Source organism: Mesocricetus auratus, unplaced genomic scaffold, assembly GCF_017639785.1.
Source record: "Mesocricetus auratus isolate SY011 unplaced genomic scaffold, BCM_Maur_2.0 Super-Scaffold_100025, whole genome shotgun sequence".
In the NCBI taxonomy this organism is placed as follows: Eukaryota; Metazoa; Chordata; class Mammalia; order Rodentia; family Cricetidae; genus Mesocricetus; species Mesocricetus auratus.
In genome coordinates, this window is record NW_024429206.1 from 25,532,522 (window position 1) to 25,544,238 (window position 11,717).

General features: G+C 46.9%; 1 protein-coding gene across 2 annotated transcripts; it reads right to left on the bottom strand.

Moving 5' to 3' along the window:
• Positions 1-2,045: 2,045 nt before the first annotated feature.
• Positions 2,046-8,030, bottom strand: Ccl26 (C-C motif chemokine ligand 26). 2 transcript variants are annotated; one of them, XM_040731675.1, is made up of 4 exons: positions 7,912-8,030; positions 5,253-5,403; positions 5,021-5,129; positions 2,046-2,291 (listed from the first exon to the last, which is right to left on the bottom strand). In XM_040731675.1, the coding sequence occupies exons 1-4, from the start codon at positions 7,999-8,001 to the stop codon at positions 2,168-2,170; spliced, it is 474 nt and encodes a 157-aa protein (XP_040587609.1). In that variant the 5' UTR covers positions 8,002-8,030; the 3' UTR covers positions 2,046-2,167. The 2 variants fall into 2 exon arrangements, with proteins under 2 accessions (XP_040587609.1, XP_040587608.1); XM_040731674.1 differs by lacking the exon at positions 7,912-8,030 and adding an exon at positions 7,703-7,902.
• Between the last annotated feature and the right edge of the window lie 3,687 nt (positions 8,031-11,717).

Sequence of the window (11,717 nt, forward strand, 5' to 3'; positions counted from 1 at the left end):
ACACAGTGCAGCAGGCTTTAACTCTAAGCAGAAAGTGATCGGTTACCCCCACTGTGTTTATGCCCCCACGGGTATTTTTCTCACCTTGCTGAAGAGTCCTGTTCGTTCATTTCACAGCTGAGCAGACTGTTGCTACTCTTCCTCTCCAGCAGGCTACACCCATAGCATGTTCCAGTGCTACCAGAGCTAGCTCAGCAGGGAGGATGCTTCTAATCCATATACGTTTTCTTCATGTCTTCTGACATTCTTTTTTTAGAGATTTTTAAATTTTTTCATCTGTGTGTGTGTGTGTGTGTGTGTGTGTGTGTGTGTGACGGTGCCTGCATAAGCCAGAAGGCGGTGTTGGTAAGACCTGGAGAACTGGAGCTACCGTGAATTGTAAGCCACATGATGTGGGTTCTGGGACCTGAACTCAGGCCCCCATAGAAGAGCAAGCAGTACATGGTCTTAACCGAGGAGGCACATCTCCGGGTCTTCTTGTTTTTTTTTCCTAGTTATTCAGTTTTTGAGGTGCCATGTAGTTCAGGGCGGCCTCAGGCTCTCTATGTAGCTGAGGATGACCTTGGACTCCTTTTCCATTTAAGCTTTTTTTATTTATTTATGTATATGATTGCTTTACTTGCGTGATCTACGCATGTTCGCTATGTGCATTCCTGGTGCCAGTGGAGGTCAGAAGAGGGCATCAGATCTCCTGAAGCTGGAGTGACAGGTGGTTGTGAGCCTCCGTGTGGGACTGAGAGGCCTTGCAAGCACTCTTGATTGCTAAGCCATCTCTCCAGTCCCCGTGACCTTGAACTCTTGGGCCTCCTGCCTATGCCTCCCTAGGCTCACCAGTTGCCACATCCATTATGTCCGATTTTGGGGACAGAACAGGGCTTCCTGCGTGCTGGCCAAGCCCTCTACCAGGAGAGCCCGTCCTCAGGCACATTGGTTTGGTTTGGGTTTTTGATACTGGGTCTAACCCAGACTGGCTTTGAATTGACGGCGTAGCCTTAAACTCCTGATCCTTCTGCCTTCACCCCCCATAACTTGCTTGTTCACACACATTTATTACTTGTTTTCCTTTCTTGTCTCATGTCTCTACCCACTACTGATTTCTTCTGGATCAATTCCAGAATATAATATATGTAAATTCTTATCTCGATACCTGTTTCCATGAAACCCAAGTATCTCAGATAAGGACGAGGATCTTGGTCAACAAGTGCTTCCTTAAGGCCTAGTGAGAATAGCTGTTATTCACTGCTAGTAAGGGATGTTGAAGAAACCACAAACAGATGGAAAGATGTCCCGGGTCCAGTGTTCAAGGAACTGGTAATATTAGTGTTCATACTCTTTGTTTTTTTGCTGGTTCGTTTTCATTGCTGTTATTGTTGCTGTGCTCACGTAATTCCAGGTGGGCAAGGTGGCTGCCTAGGATTCCAAACATAGCAAGTGGATATAGGGAATCCCTGAGAAAGCCATACTGGTGAGCTCTGGGTTCTATTGAAAGATCCTGTGTGTGTGTGTGTGTGTGTGTGTGTGTGTGTGTGTGTGTGTGCGCGCGCACGCGCGCGTGCGTGCATGCGTGTGCACCCAGGTTATTTCTGCCTGTGTGTGCACATCTGGAGGAGAAAAATTTGTGTTCCTATTTAGTCTCTAAATCATCACCATCATCTTGAGACTATCTCATTTTGTAGTCTTGGAAGACTTGGAACTCACTATATAAACCAAATTGGTCTCAAATTAAAAAAGATTTGCCTGTCTCTGTCTCCTGGGTGTCAGCATTAATGGTGTATGCCACCATGCCTAGCCAGTCAAATTTTTAATTGCATTTATTTATTCTCTCTCTCTCTCTCTCTCTCTCTCTCTCTCTCTCTCTCTCTCTCTGTGTGTGTGTGTGTGTGTGTGTGTGTATGCGCATATGCATGTACCATAATTCACACACAGAGGTCAATGGTCAACTTTCACGAGTTGTTTCTTCTCTCCGCCAGGTGGGTCCCCAGGGATTAAACTCAGGTCGTCAGTCTTGGTGGCAAGTGCCTTTACCCACTGAGCCATCTTGCCAGTACTAGTGAAATCAAAACTTTATTTTAAAAATCTCCAATGGAAGCCATATTCTCCTTCTACCAGGACTATGAGCCTTCTAAAGGAACTCATCAGGCTCCGTGAGGACAAAGGAGCCAAGAGCTCAGTTCAGAGGTCCTTGGGCTACAACTCCAGCATTCTTCCGGGCTTTCAGCATAGAAATGTATCTCTGCACCCACTTGACCTGTGGCTGGACACAGAATTTCCTACCTCCTTTTGTAGTGAATCTGTAGGAGAGAGATAAGACATGAGTGTGGACACTCTTGGCTTACGGGAAGCTATGGTGAGTTAGTGTGACCAGCATTCTCCCCTGTTCAACACAACAACTACACTCTGACCCTGTCCCATCCCCTGCTGATCCTGCTTCTCCTGCCCTTCTCCCCTGGGACTCACATACTCTTGGGCCCACAGACCCCAGGAATCATGTCTCACAAGGTCTAGTTGCCAGGCAGTAATCTGTGATGTGACCCTACCTTTCCTTTCTCTATAACAGCGTTATTGAGACTTAATTCACACACTTTATGAAAGCACACATTTGACATGTAGAGCACCTGCCTAGAATCCCCCAGTGAGGGGCTGGGAGTGTGGCCCAGTGGTAGAGCACCTGCCTAGAATCCCCCACTGAGGGGCTGGGAGTGTGGCCCAGTGGTAGAGCACCTGCCTAGAATCCCCCACTGAGGGGCTGGGAGTGTGGCCCAGTGGTAGTACATTTGCCTAACATGTAGGAATCCCTAGTATCAGTTGGTCAGTGGCGGCTCGCGCCTTTAATCTCAGCACTTGGGAGGCAGAGGCAGTCGGATCTCTGTGAGTTTGAGGCCAGCCTGGTCTACAAAGCAAGTTCCAGGACAGCCTGGATGTTACACAAAGAAGCCCTGTCTCAAAAAATACAAAAAAAAAAAAGTGCTCTAGTTTCAATCCCCAGTAAGATAAATAAACAAATAAACTTAAAAGGTAAGTACCTGCTGGTTAATAGATCAGTCTATTCATAGACTAGAGAACTATCACCCAATCAATTTTAATCTTTTGTGTGTGTGTAAATGTGTGTGTGTGGGAATGTGTGTAGGTGAATGTGTGTGTGTGTGTTCTAAGAGTACTGTTGAGGACCAGGTCACTGTAAATCTCTATTTCTCGCCCCAAGGCACTTCCCAAAACTCAGGCGCCTTCCCACAGATGGCCTGGCGCCATAGAGATAACCCATCGCTTAACAATGCTTCCTTAACACCTGCGCTCCCTGGCGAGCTCTCCTGCCCATCTCATATCAAACACTGTCTCACCTGTCAGCCTCTCCAGTCTAACAACCTCCACCCCGTGGCCAATGCCGCAGTCCCCTACTTAAGCCTGTACAGAATTCTCATGAAACGCAGCTCGATCAGCCATGTTGTCCTGCTGTCCATCTCTCTCCTGTTTCTTGTGTCACTCATTCCAGGTTCCCCTGGGCTCCAACCCCGTTGTGCCCTGCTGGTCAGGGCAGAGTACAATCCAGAGCTTCATAATAGTAAATAAATGCTCTACCACTGAGTTATACCTCAGCCCTGCACAATGAATTTTAGAGGACAGAAAGGAACTACATACAAATATGCTACTTCATTTTTATACCTTTAAATTAAATTTTATTTATTTATTGTGAAGGGGGAAACACACTTGCTATAGTGCATATATGGAGGTCAGAGGACAATTTGCAGGGAGCCATCTTTCTGTCTCCATCACAGGGAACCAGGAGAGCAAACTCAAATGATTAGGTTTGGATGCCAAGAACTTTTATCTAATGAGACATCTCACCAAATTCATAATTTTGCTCTCTTTCTTTTTATTTATTTATTTTTTTTTTGGAGACAGGATTTCTCTGTGTAGATCCACCTGCCTCTGCCTCCTGAGGGCTGGGATTAAAGGTGTGTGATGTGTGATACCACCACCGGCTCTTTTTTTTTTTTAAGACAAGGTCTTACTATGTAACCTTTGTAGGCCTCAAATTCATGATCCTTCTGCCTCAGCCTCCTGAGTTCTGAAATTACAGACTTACACCAATGTAAGCCTCTTGCTTTTATACCCAGCTCTGAGAGCACGGCCTGCTCCATGGTACAAAAGTCATCATGTAACTATCTCTCCTGCAGAGAGGTCTCTAATCTAGCTTGGTGGTTGGTTTTAATTGTAAGGAAGTCTCTGTGGGGGACTATCTTAATGTATTAATGGAAGTGGGGAGACTTGCCCACAACAGTTGGCACTATTCTTTAGGAAAGGACTCTGAACTGTCTAAGAGCAGAGAAATCAAGCTGAACTCTATCGGGCATGCATTAAGTCATGTTCTATGCTCTTGAATGTGGTTACAATTATGACTAGCTGCTTAAAGATCTTGTTACCTTGTCTCCCCAGCAATGATGGATTGTATCTTAGCTTCAGCTGTCAAAGTAGACCTAGCCTGGGATCATCTGAAAAACCTCAATTAAAGAATTGTCCCAATAAGATTGGTCTGTGGTCACATCTGTAAAAAGTTGTCTTCATTGATGATGTGGGAGAGCCCAGCCAACTATGGGCGGCATTATTCCCTAGGCAGCCCCATTGTTAGGCAGGTGGGCCTGAACTATGTTAGAAAGCTGGCAGAGACCATGGACCACAGAGCAAACCCAGTGAGCAGCAGCCTTTCATGCTCTCTTCTTCCATTCCTGCCTGGAGATGTGACTTCCCTCTGTGACCGAGTGTGACTCAAAATAACCGTCTCTTCCCTAAGTTGATTTTGGCGATGACATTTATCATAGTGTCAGAAAGCCAACTAGAACAGACTGTAACCTGGAATTTCTTCCTTAAGTCGCTTTCATCAGGGTATCTTATCCCAGAGCCAAGACACAAAACTGAGCTACTCACTTCCCAGATTCCCATCCCGATGTCCAGTCTGTCACTGTGGACACCTACCCAGTCCCTGCCCAATGACGCAGTTGGAGTAGCAGGACCTAACACTCACATCACAACCTCATGGGAACACCTGCTTTTGGCGAGCTCATAGGAGTTCACCCAGTTATACGGGATCACTGAGTGGGTGACGCAGCAAAGCTTGGTTATGTCATCCCCACCTGAAAGACACAAAGGAGAATGAGCTTGAAGGAGAATGAGCTTGAAGGAGAATGAGCTTGAAGGGCTCCTTTCAGGGGAGGAGCTTCAGGGGAGAGGGGGAGAGGGTCCGGCTGTGTACGTACGTGTGGCAGCTCCAGGGCGGACACTGAGGAGAAAGGCCAGGAGAACTACGGGACTCACAGAGAAGAAGGTCTTCATGGTCCATTGACCTGGGCTCTTCATAGACGTCTTCTGAATTCCTCTTGTCTTGTCTTCTATGAGGCCGTGCAATACCTGAAGAACATCCCAGAGGATTTTGTGGTTGAAAACAAAGTAGCACTGGGGGGGGGAGAGGGGGGAGGTAGAGGAAGAGGCCAGAAAGAGCGTTGGATCCCCAGGAATTAGAGTTACAGATGGTTGTAAGTCACCCTGTATAGGTTCTGAAAAGTGAATTCAGATCTTCTAGAAGACAATAAATGCTCTTAACTGCTGAGCCAGCTTTTCAGTCCCTCACCTTGGTTTTTTGTTTTGTTTGTTGGTGTTTTGTTTTGCTTTTTGAGTCAGGGTTTCTTTGTGAAACCACACTAGCTCTTCTGGAACTCTCTTTGTAGACCAGGCTGGCCTCAAAATCACAGAGATCGGCCTGCCTTTGCCTCCCGAGTGCTGGGATTAAAGGTGTGGGCCACCATGCCTGGCTCCCTCATCTTGTTTTTTTTAGGACGAGGCATATCACCGGGGGGGCTTGAAACTGGTCAGCTAAGCTAGGCTGACTGGCCAGTGAGCCCCAGGGATGCATTAGTCTCCACCTCCCCAGTGTTGGGGTTACAAGGGCATGCCACCAAGGCTGGCGTTTTTGAAAACATGAGTTCTGGGGATCTGTCTTATGCTCTTGTGTTCTCGAGGCAAGCGTTTTACTGACTGAGCCATCACCTCAGACCCAAAGTAGCTTTTTGGAGAACAATTTGCTTCCTAAGAGAAGGAAATACAGACAACTCCCAAATGTGTCCCAAGAGGCAGAGGGACACCACAGTCTACTCATCAGGTGAATCAATACTCTCTCATTTGAAAATGAAGTGATATTCTAGAGCTAGGACCTGAATGTCCTCACAGCAGAAGTGTTTGTTCACACAGGATGCTGCACTGATGAGCAAAATGTTGTTAACATTGTTAACTCAGGACCATCTGTAACTCTATCTTCAGGAGATCCAGCATTCTCTTCTGGTCTCCACAGGCGTCTGAACCCCCAAGTACATACCACCTCCCCACACGCATGCACAGAGTTACAAATATTTAAAACACATTTAAAATAATCCTTTTTAAAAAAGCTAAGTGATATATAATGTCCCATCTCAAAATATATTTGGTAATGAACACCTGTAATCCCAGTCTTCAGGATGCTAAGACAGGAGGATCACAAGTTTGAGGCCAGTCTGAGCTACATAGATAAGACTTTATCTTTTTAAAAAATTTTAAAACATTTATTAATTAATGTATTTATTTAATATACACTGGTGTTTTGCTTGTATATACTCTGTGTGAGGATGTCAGACACCCTGGAACTGGAGTTACAGACAGTTGTGAGCTGCCATGTGGGGGCTGGGAATTGAACCCAGGTCCTCTGGAAGAGCAGCCGGTGCTATTAATCGCTGAGCCATCTCTCAAACCCAATAGACTTTATCTTAAAAAAAAAAAAGACAAAGCCCAGCAAGGGTGAAGCCTTGGATTTGGTTTCTAGGACCCAAAGCAAAGCTTTTCTCAACTTGAAGAACTCCCTCTCAGGTTCTGAGAGGGTGATGGGCTCTGGGGGAGCGGTTTAACCCAGTTAGATACATCTCAAAAATACACCCCAACCCAACCTATACATTGGTTTTCTTCATTTAGTTTTCCTTTATTTTTCTTTTGTGTGTGGGTGTTTTGTCTGCTTGTATGTCTGTGTACCACATGCATGCAGTGCCCACTGAAGCCAGAAGTTGGCAGATACCCTGGGACTGGAGTTGTGGACTAATGTGACCTGCCCTGAGCATGCTGGGAATTCTAGACAGGTCCTCTGGGGCTGAGCCCCACTCCTCAGTCTGTCACAGGGGGATTCTAGGTAAGCATTCTACCACTGAACCACACCCCTGCTTTTGGTTTAAAAATAACTTATTTATTTATGTGTGTGTATCGGGGGGGAGGAGAGGGAGAGGAAGAGGGAGAGGGAGAGAGGGAGAGGAGAGAGGGAGGAGAGGGAGCATGCTATAGAATACATGTGTGGGTCAGAGGACAACTTGCAGAGTCGGTTCTCTCCTTCCACTATGTGAGTCCTGGGACTTGAACTTGGATCGTCAGGCTTGACTACAAGCACCTTTTCCTGCTGAGCCATCTGGGCAGCCCATCCTTTGGTGCTTTTGAGACAGGATCTCATAGCCTTCCAGGACGACTTTTTAAAATGCGCTTTCCTTCCCCCACCCTCACGCTAGGGTTACATGTGTGCCACCGTTTTCCTGCGGTTCTGCCTATGACTGTCCCCCACGGTCAGTGACCCTTGTAACTCCTCTGTGAACCAGAGCTCTCCAGTGGGTGGGTCCATATCCGGGCTTCTGCTGGAGTCTACCTTCTCAGCACACGTGCACAATGCTCTGTCCAGGGCTTTGAGATTGTCCTCTTTTCTTTCGTTCTTCTCTTTGTTTGGTGCAGGGGATCCAGCCCAGAGCCTCATGCTACACCCTGAGTCTAGAGCATATCCTGATGGGACTCAGCCCTTCTGGGTCCTGCGCTGTTCCCGGCTGCCCCTCTCCTATGGTTAAATTCCCTGCTTCATACCCTCCAGGTTGCTGGCTGGGATCTGGCTGCATTTGTATGGATGTCCCAGAACCCCCCATCTGGGATGTTTCCCAAGGTCTGGTCAGCCATTTGACTTCTGCTGCCACGGATACCCTTCTAAAAATTCTTCTGTTGTCATGGTCACGACGATGGAACAAAACTGGCTTACTTGTCCAGGGTTCCTTCCTTATGTCCCTTGTGGTGTAGAGTGGTGTGTTCCCATCCCCCAAATTCATATGTTGAAGCACTAACACCTCAATGTGCCTGTGTTTAAAGATTCACTTTGCTTTTTGAGCTAGAGTCTCACTCTGTAGCCCTGGCTAGCCTGGAGTTCACTGTGCAGACCAAGTTGGCCTCAAACTCACAGAGATCTGTCCACCTCTTCTGTCTCCTGAGCACTGGGATTAAAGGTGTGCCCCACCATGTCTATTTTCATGTTTGTTTCTTATTTTAAATTATGTGTATTGTGCCTCTGAGTGTGTGCACATGAGTGCAGTTGCCTGTAATGCCAGAAAAGAGAGCCAGGTCCCGCTGGAGTTGTAGGAAGTCATATCATAAGCCTCCTGAGGTGGGTTCTGAGAACTCAGCTTGGATCCCCTGGAAGAGCAGTGGATTCTTTTATTTTTATTTATTTATTTATTTTGGTTTTTCGAGAGAGGGTCTCTCTATGGCTTTGGAGGCTGTCCTGGAACTAGCTCTTGTAGACCAGGCTTGTCTCACAGAGATCCGCCTGCCTCTGCCTCCCAAGTGTTGGGATTAAAGGAGTGTGCCACCACTGCCTGGCTGAGCAGTGGCTTCTTTTTTTTTTTTTTTTTTTTTTTTTTTTGGTTTTTCGAGGCAGGGTTTCTCTGTGGCTTTGGAGGCTGTCCTGGAACTCACTCGGTAGACCAGGCTGGTCTTGAACTCACAGTGATCCGCCTGCCTCTGCCTCCCGAGTGTTGGGATTAAAGGAGTGTGCCACCAACGCCCGGCCGAGCAGTGGCTTCTTAACCACATCTTGGGATATCAAAAAGCAAAGACAGAGAAGAGGTGTATCCCCACTATGTGTAACTCCAGTTCCAGGGATCTGATGTCTCCTTTGGCCCCTGTGGACACTGACACACACATGCACACACTCACAGACATATACATACACATAAAATAAAAATAATTAAGAAAATTTGACCACAGACCTTGTTTGTTTCTTTCAAGGTACTGCATGACTCTTCGAAGCAATTCTATGAGGGAGAATGCTATTTTGAAAATTTATTTTATTATTTTGGGCATGTGGGTGTTTTGCCTGCATATATGCCTTGTGCATTAAATGCATACAGTGTCCTCAAAGCCCAAAAGAAGACACCGGATCCCCTCTAATGGAGCTACAGATGCTTGTGAGTGGCCATGTGGATTATGGGAATTGAACCCAGGTCCTTTGCAAGAACAGCCAGTGCTCTTAACTGCTGAGCCATTGCTCCTGTCCAGGCCTGTTACTTTTTATCCTTCTTGGCTGTCTGAGAAAATGGAGATCCAGAGAGAACAACTGATTTATACAAGGTCAGAGCTAAGTCTGAATGTGTCATCTGTCTCGTTCTAAAGGGTCTCAGGGACGACCCTTTCACCCTGAGACCAAGCCTCCAACTCGATTCCCCCAGGCTGTGTCCACAATAGTCCACGGGGAAGTGAGGATACCAGCGCAACGGACAGATCACAGTCGGGTGGACAAGAAGAGAAGAGACACAGTTGAAGACCAGAACACCAAGCTTTCAAGAGCCCCGAGGGGGAAACACAAATTGAGAGACTGCAACATCCACAGCATAGAAATATACTGCCAGTTGCCTAGGAGACACGCAAATGTCTTCAACAGATCACTCCTATTCTGAGACACAATCTCCCAGGCAAACATGGCAGCCTGGCAATTCCCATGGCCTCCTGGGTATGTAAGTGTGTTCCACTGGTCTTGAGATTACTTAGGAGTCAGGGCTGTGGATGTGTTTCAGCTGGTGAAGAGTTTACCTAGTGTCTTAGATAGGGTTTCTGTTGCTGTGACGAAACACCCTAACCAAAGGCAAGCTGGGGAGGGAAGGGTTTGTTTGGCTTTCACTTCCACATCGCTGTTCGTCATCAAGGGAAGCCAGGGCAGGAACTTAGACAGGGCAGGGACCTGGAGGCAGGAGCTGATGCAGAGGCCATGGAGGGGAGCTGCTCACTGGCTTGCTCATTGTGACTTGTTCAGACTACTTTCTTGCTTTCAAAAAATTATTTATTAACTGGGTGTGGGAGCACACGCCTTTAATCCCAGCACTGGGGAGGCAGATGCAGGTGGATCTCTGTGAGTTCGAGGCCAGTGTAGTCTACAGAGTGAGTTCCAGGATATCCAGGGCTACACAGAGAAACACTGTCTCAAAAAACAAACAAAAATTTATTTGTTTTCTGCAAATTGTTGTTTTGCTTGCATGTCTGTCTATGTGAGGGTGTCAGGTCCCCTGGAACTGAAGTTACAGACAGTTGTGAGCTGCCATGTGGGTGCTGGGAATTGAACCTGGGTCCCCTGCAAGAGTATCCAATGCTCTTAACCACTGACCCATCTCTCCAGTCCTCTCAGCTTGCTTCTTTTTCAAGACAGGGCTTCTCTGTATTGTTTTGGAGGCTGTCCTGGAACTCACTCTGTAGATCAGGCTGGCCTCGAACTCACAGAGATCCTCCTGCCTCTGCCTCTTGAATGCTGGGATTAAAAATGTGTGCCACCAACGCCCAGCTTTCTTATAGAAGGCAGGACGATTACTAGCTCAGGAATGGCCCCATCCACAGTGGCATATGTACACCAATCCTAATTTTGTTTACTTATTTTAACTTTTATTATTTATTTTATTTGCCTGCATGTATGTGTACACCCATTTCTGAGGGTGCCCCCAGAGGCCAGCAAGAAGCATCTGATGCCCTAAAGCTGGAGTTAAAGATAGAGCCACCTGAACTTAGGTCCTCTGCAAGAGTATAGCATGTGTCTTTAATCCCCGAGTCATCTCTCCAGCCCCACCCCATTTTGTTATAATTTATTTTTAGTTGGCATTCAAAATGCTGGATTTCATATGACATTTTCATATGGGAATGTCATAGACTTTGCACACACACATTCACCCGGTTACCCTCGTTATCTCTTCCTGACCCCCTTCCTCTCACTAAATAGCCCAGTCCAACATCCATGACATAATCACATCTGTACTGGGTGGTTTTGTGTGTCAGCTTGATGCAAACTAGAGTCAACAGAGAAAGGAGCCTCAGTTGAGATCCAACTGGAAGGCATTTTCTCAATTAGTGATCAGCAGTGGAGAGCTCAGCCCAGCCCATGGTGGGTTGCACCACCCCTGGGCTGGTGGTCCTGGGTTCTATAAGAAAGCAGCTGAGCAAGCCAGCAAGCAGCACCTGGCCTCTGCATCAGCTCCTGCCTCCGGGTCCCTGCTTGAGCTCCTGTGCTGACTCCCTTTGTTGATGAACTGTGATGTGGAAGTGTAACCCTCATAGACCCCTTTGACTCCCCAAGTTGCTTTGGCCGTGGTGTTTCATCACCGCACCGGTCACCCTACGACATTTCATTTTCTCAAAAATGGCATCATTTCCTTATTCTTGGAAGCCAAAGGGCTGGCGACATAGCTCGGAAACTAAAGGGGCTTGCCGCCAAGCCTGACGACCCCAAGTTTGATCCCTGAGGCCTACGGAATAGGAAAGAACCAACTTCTGCAGGCTGTCCTCTGAGCTCCACATGTCACTCGAGCCGAATGAAACCCTCTATGTATACATGTATATTTAAATGATTTGCAAAATTTGATTTT

Coding starts and splice junctions, on each gene's coding strand:
- Ccl26 (XM_040731674.1), bottom strand. CDS start 7,807: ATGAGGCTCTGGGCTGGATCCCCTGCACCAAACAAAGAGAAGAACGAA. Junction 5,404..7,702: donor TGTGCACGTGTGCTGAGAAG/GTAGACTCCAGC, acceptor GATGTTCTTCAG/GTATTGCACGGCCTCATAGA. Junction 5,130..5,252: donor CCGCCCTGGAGCTGCCACAC/GTACGTACACAG, acceptor TGTGTCTTTCAG/GTGGGGATGACATAACCAAG.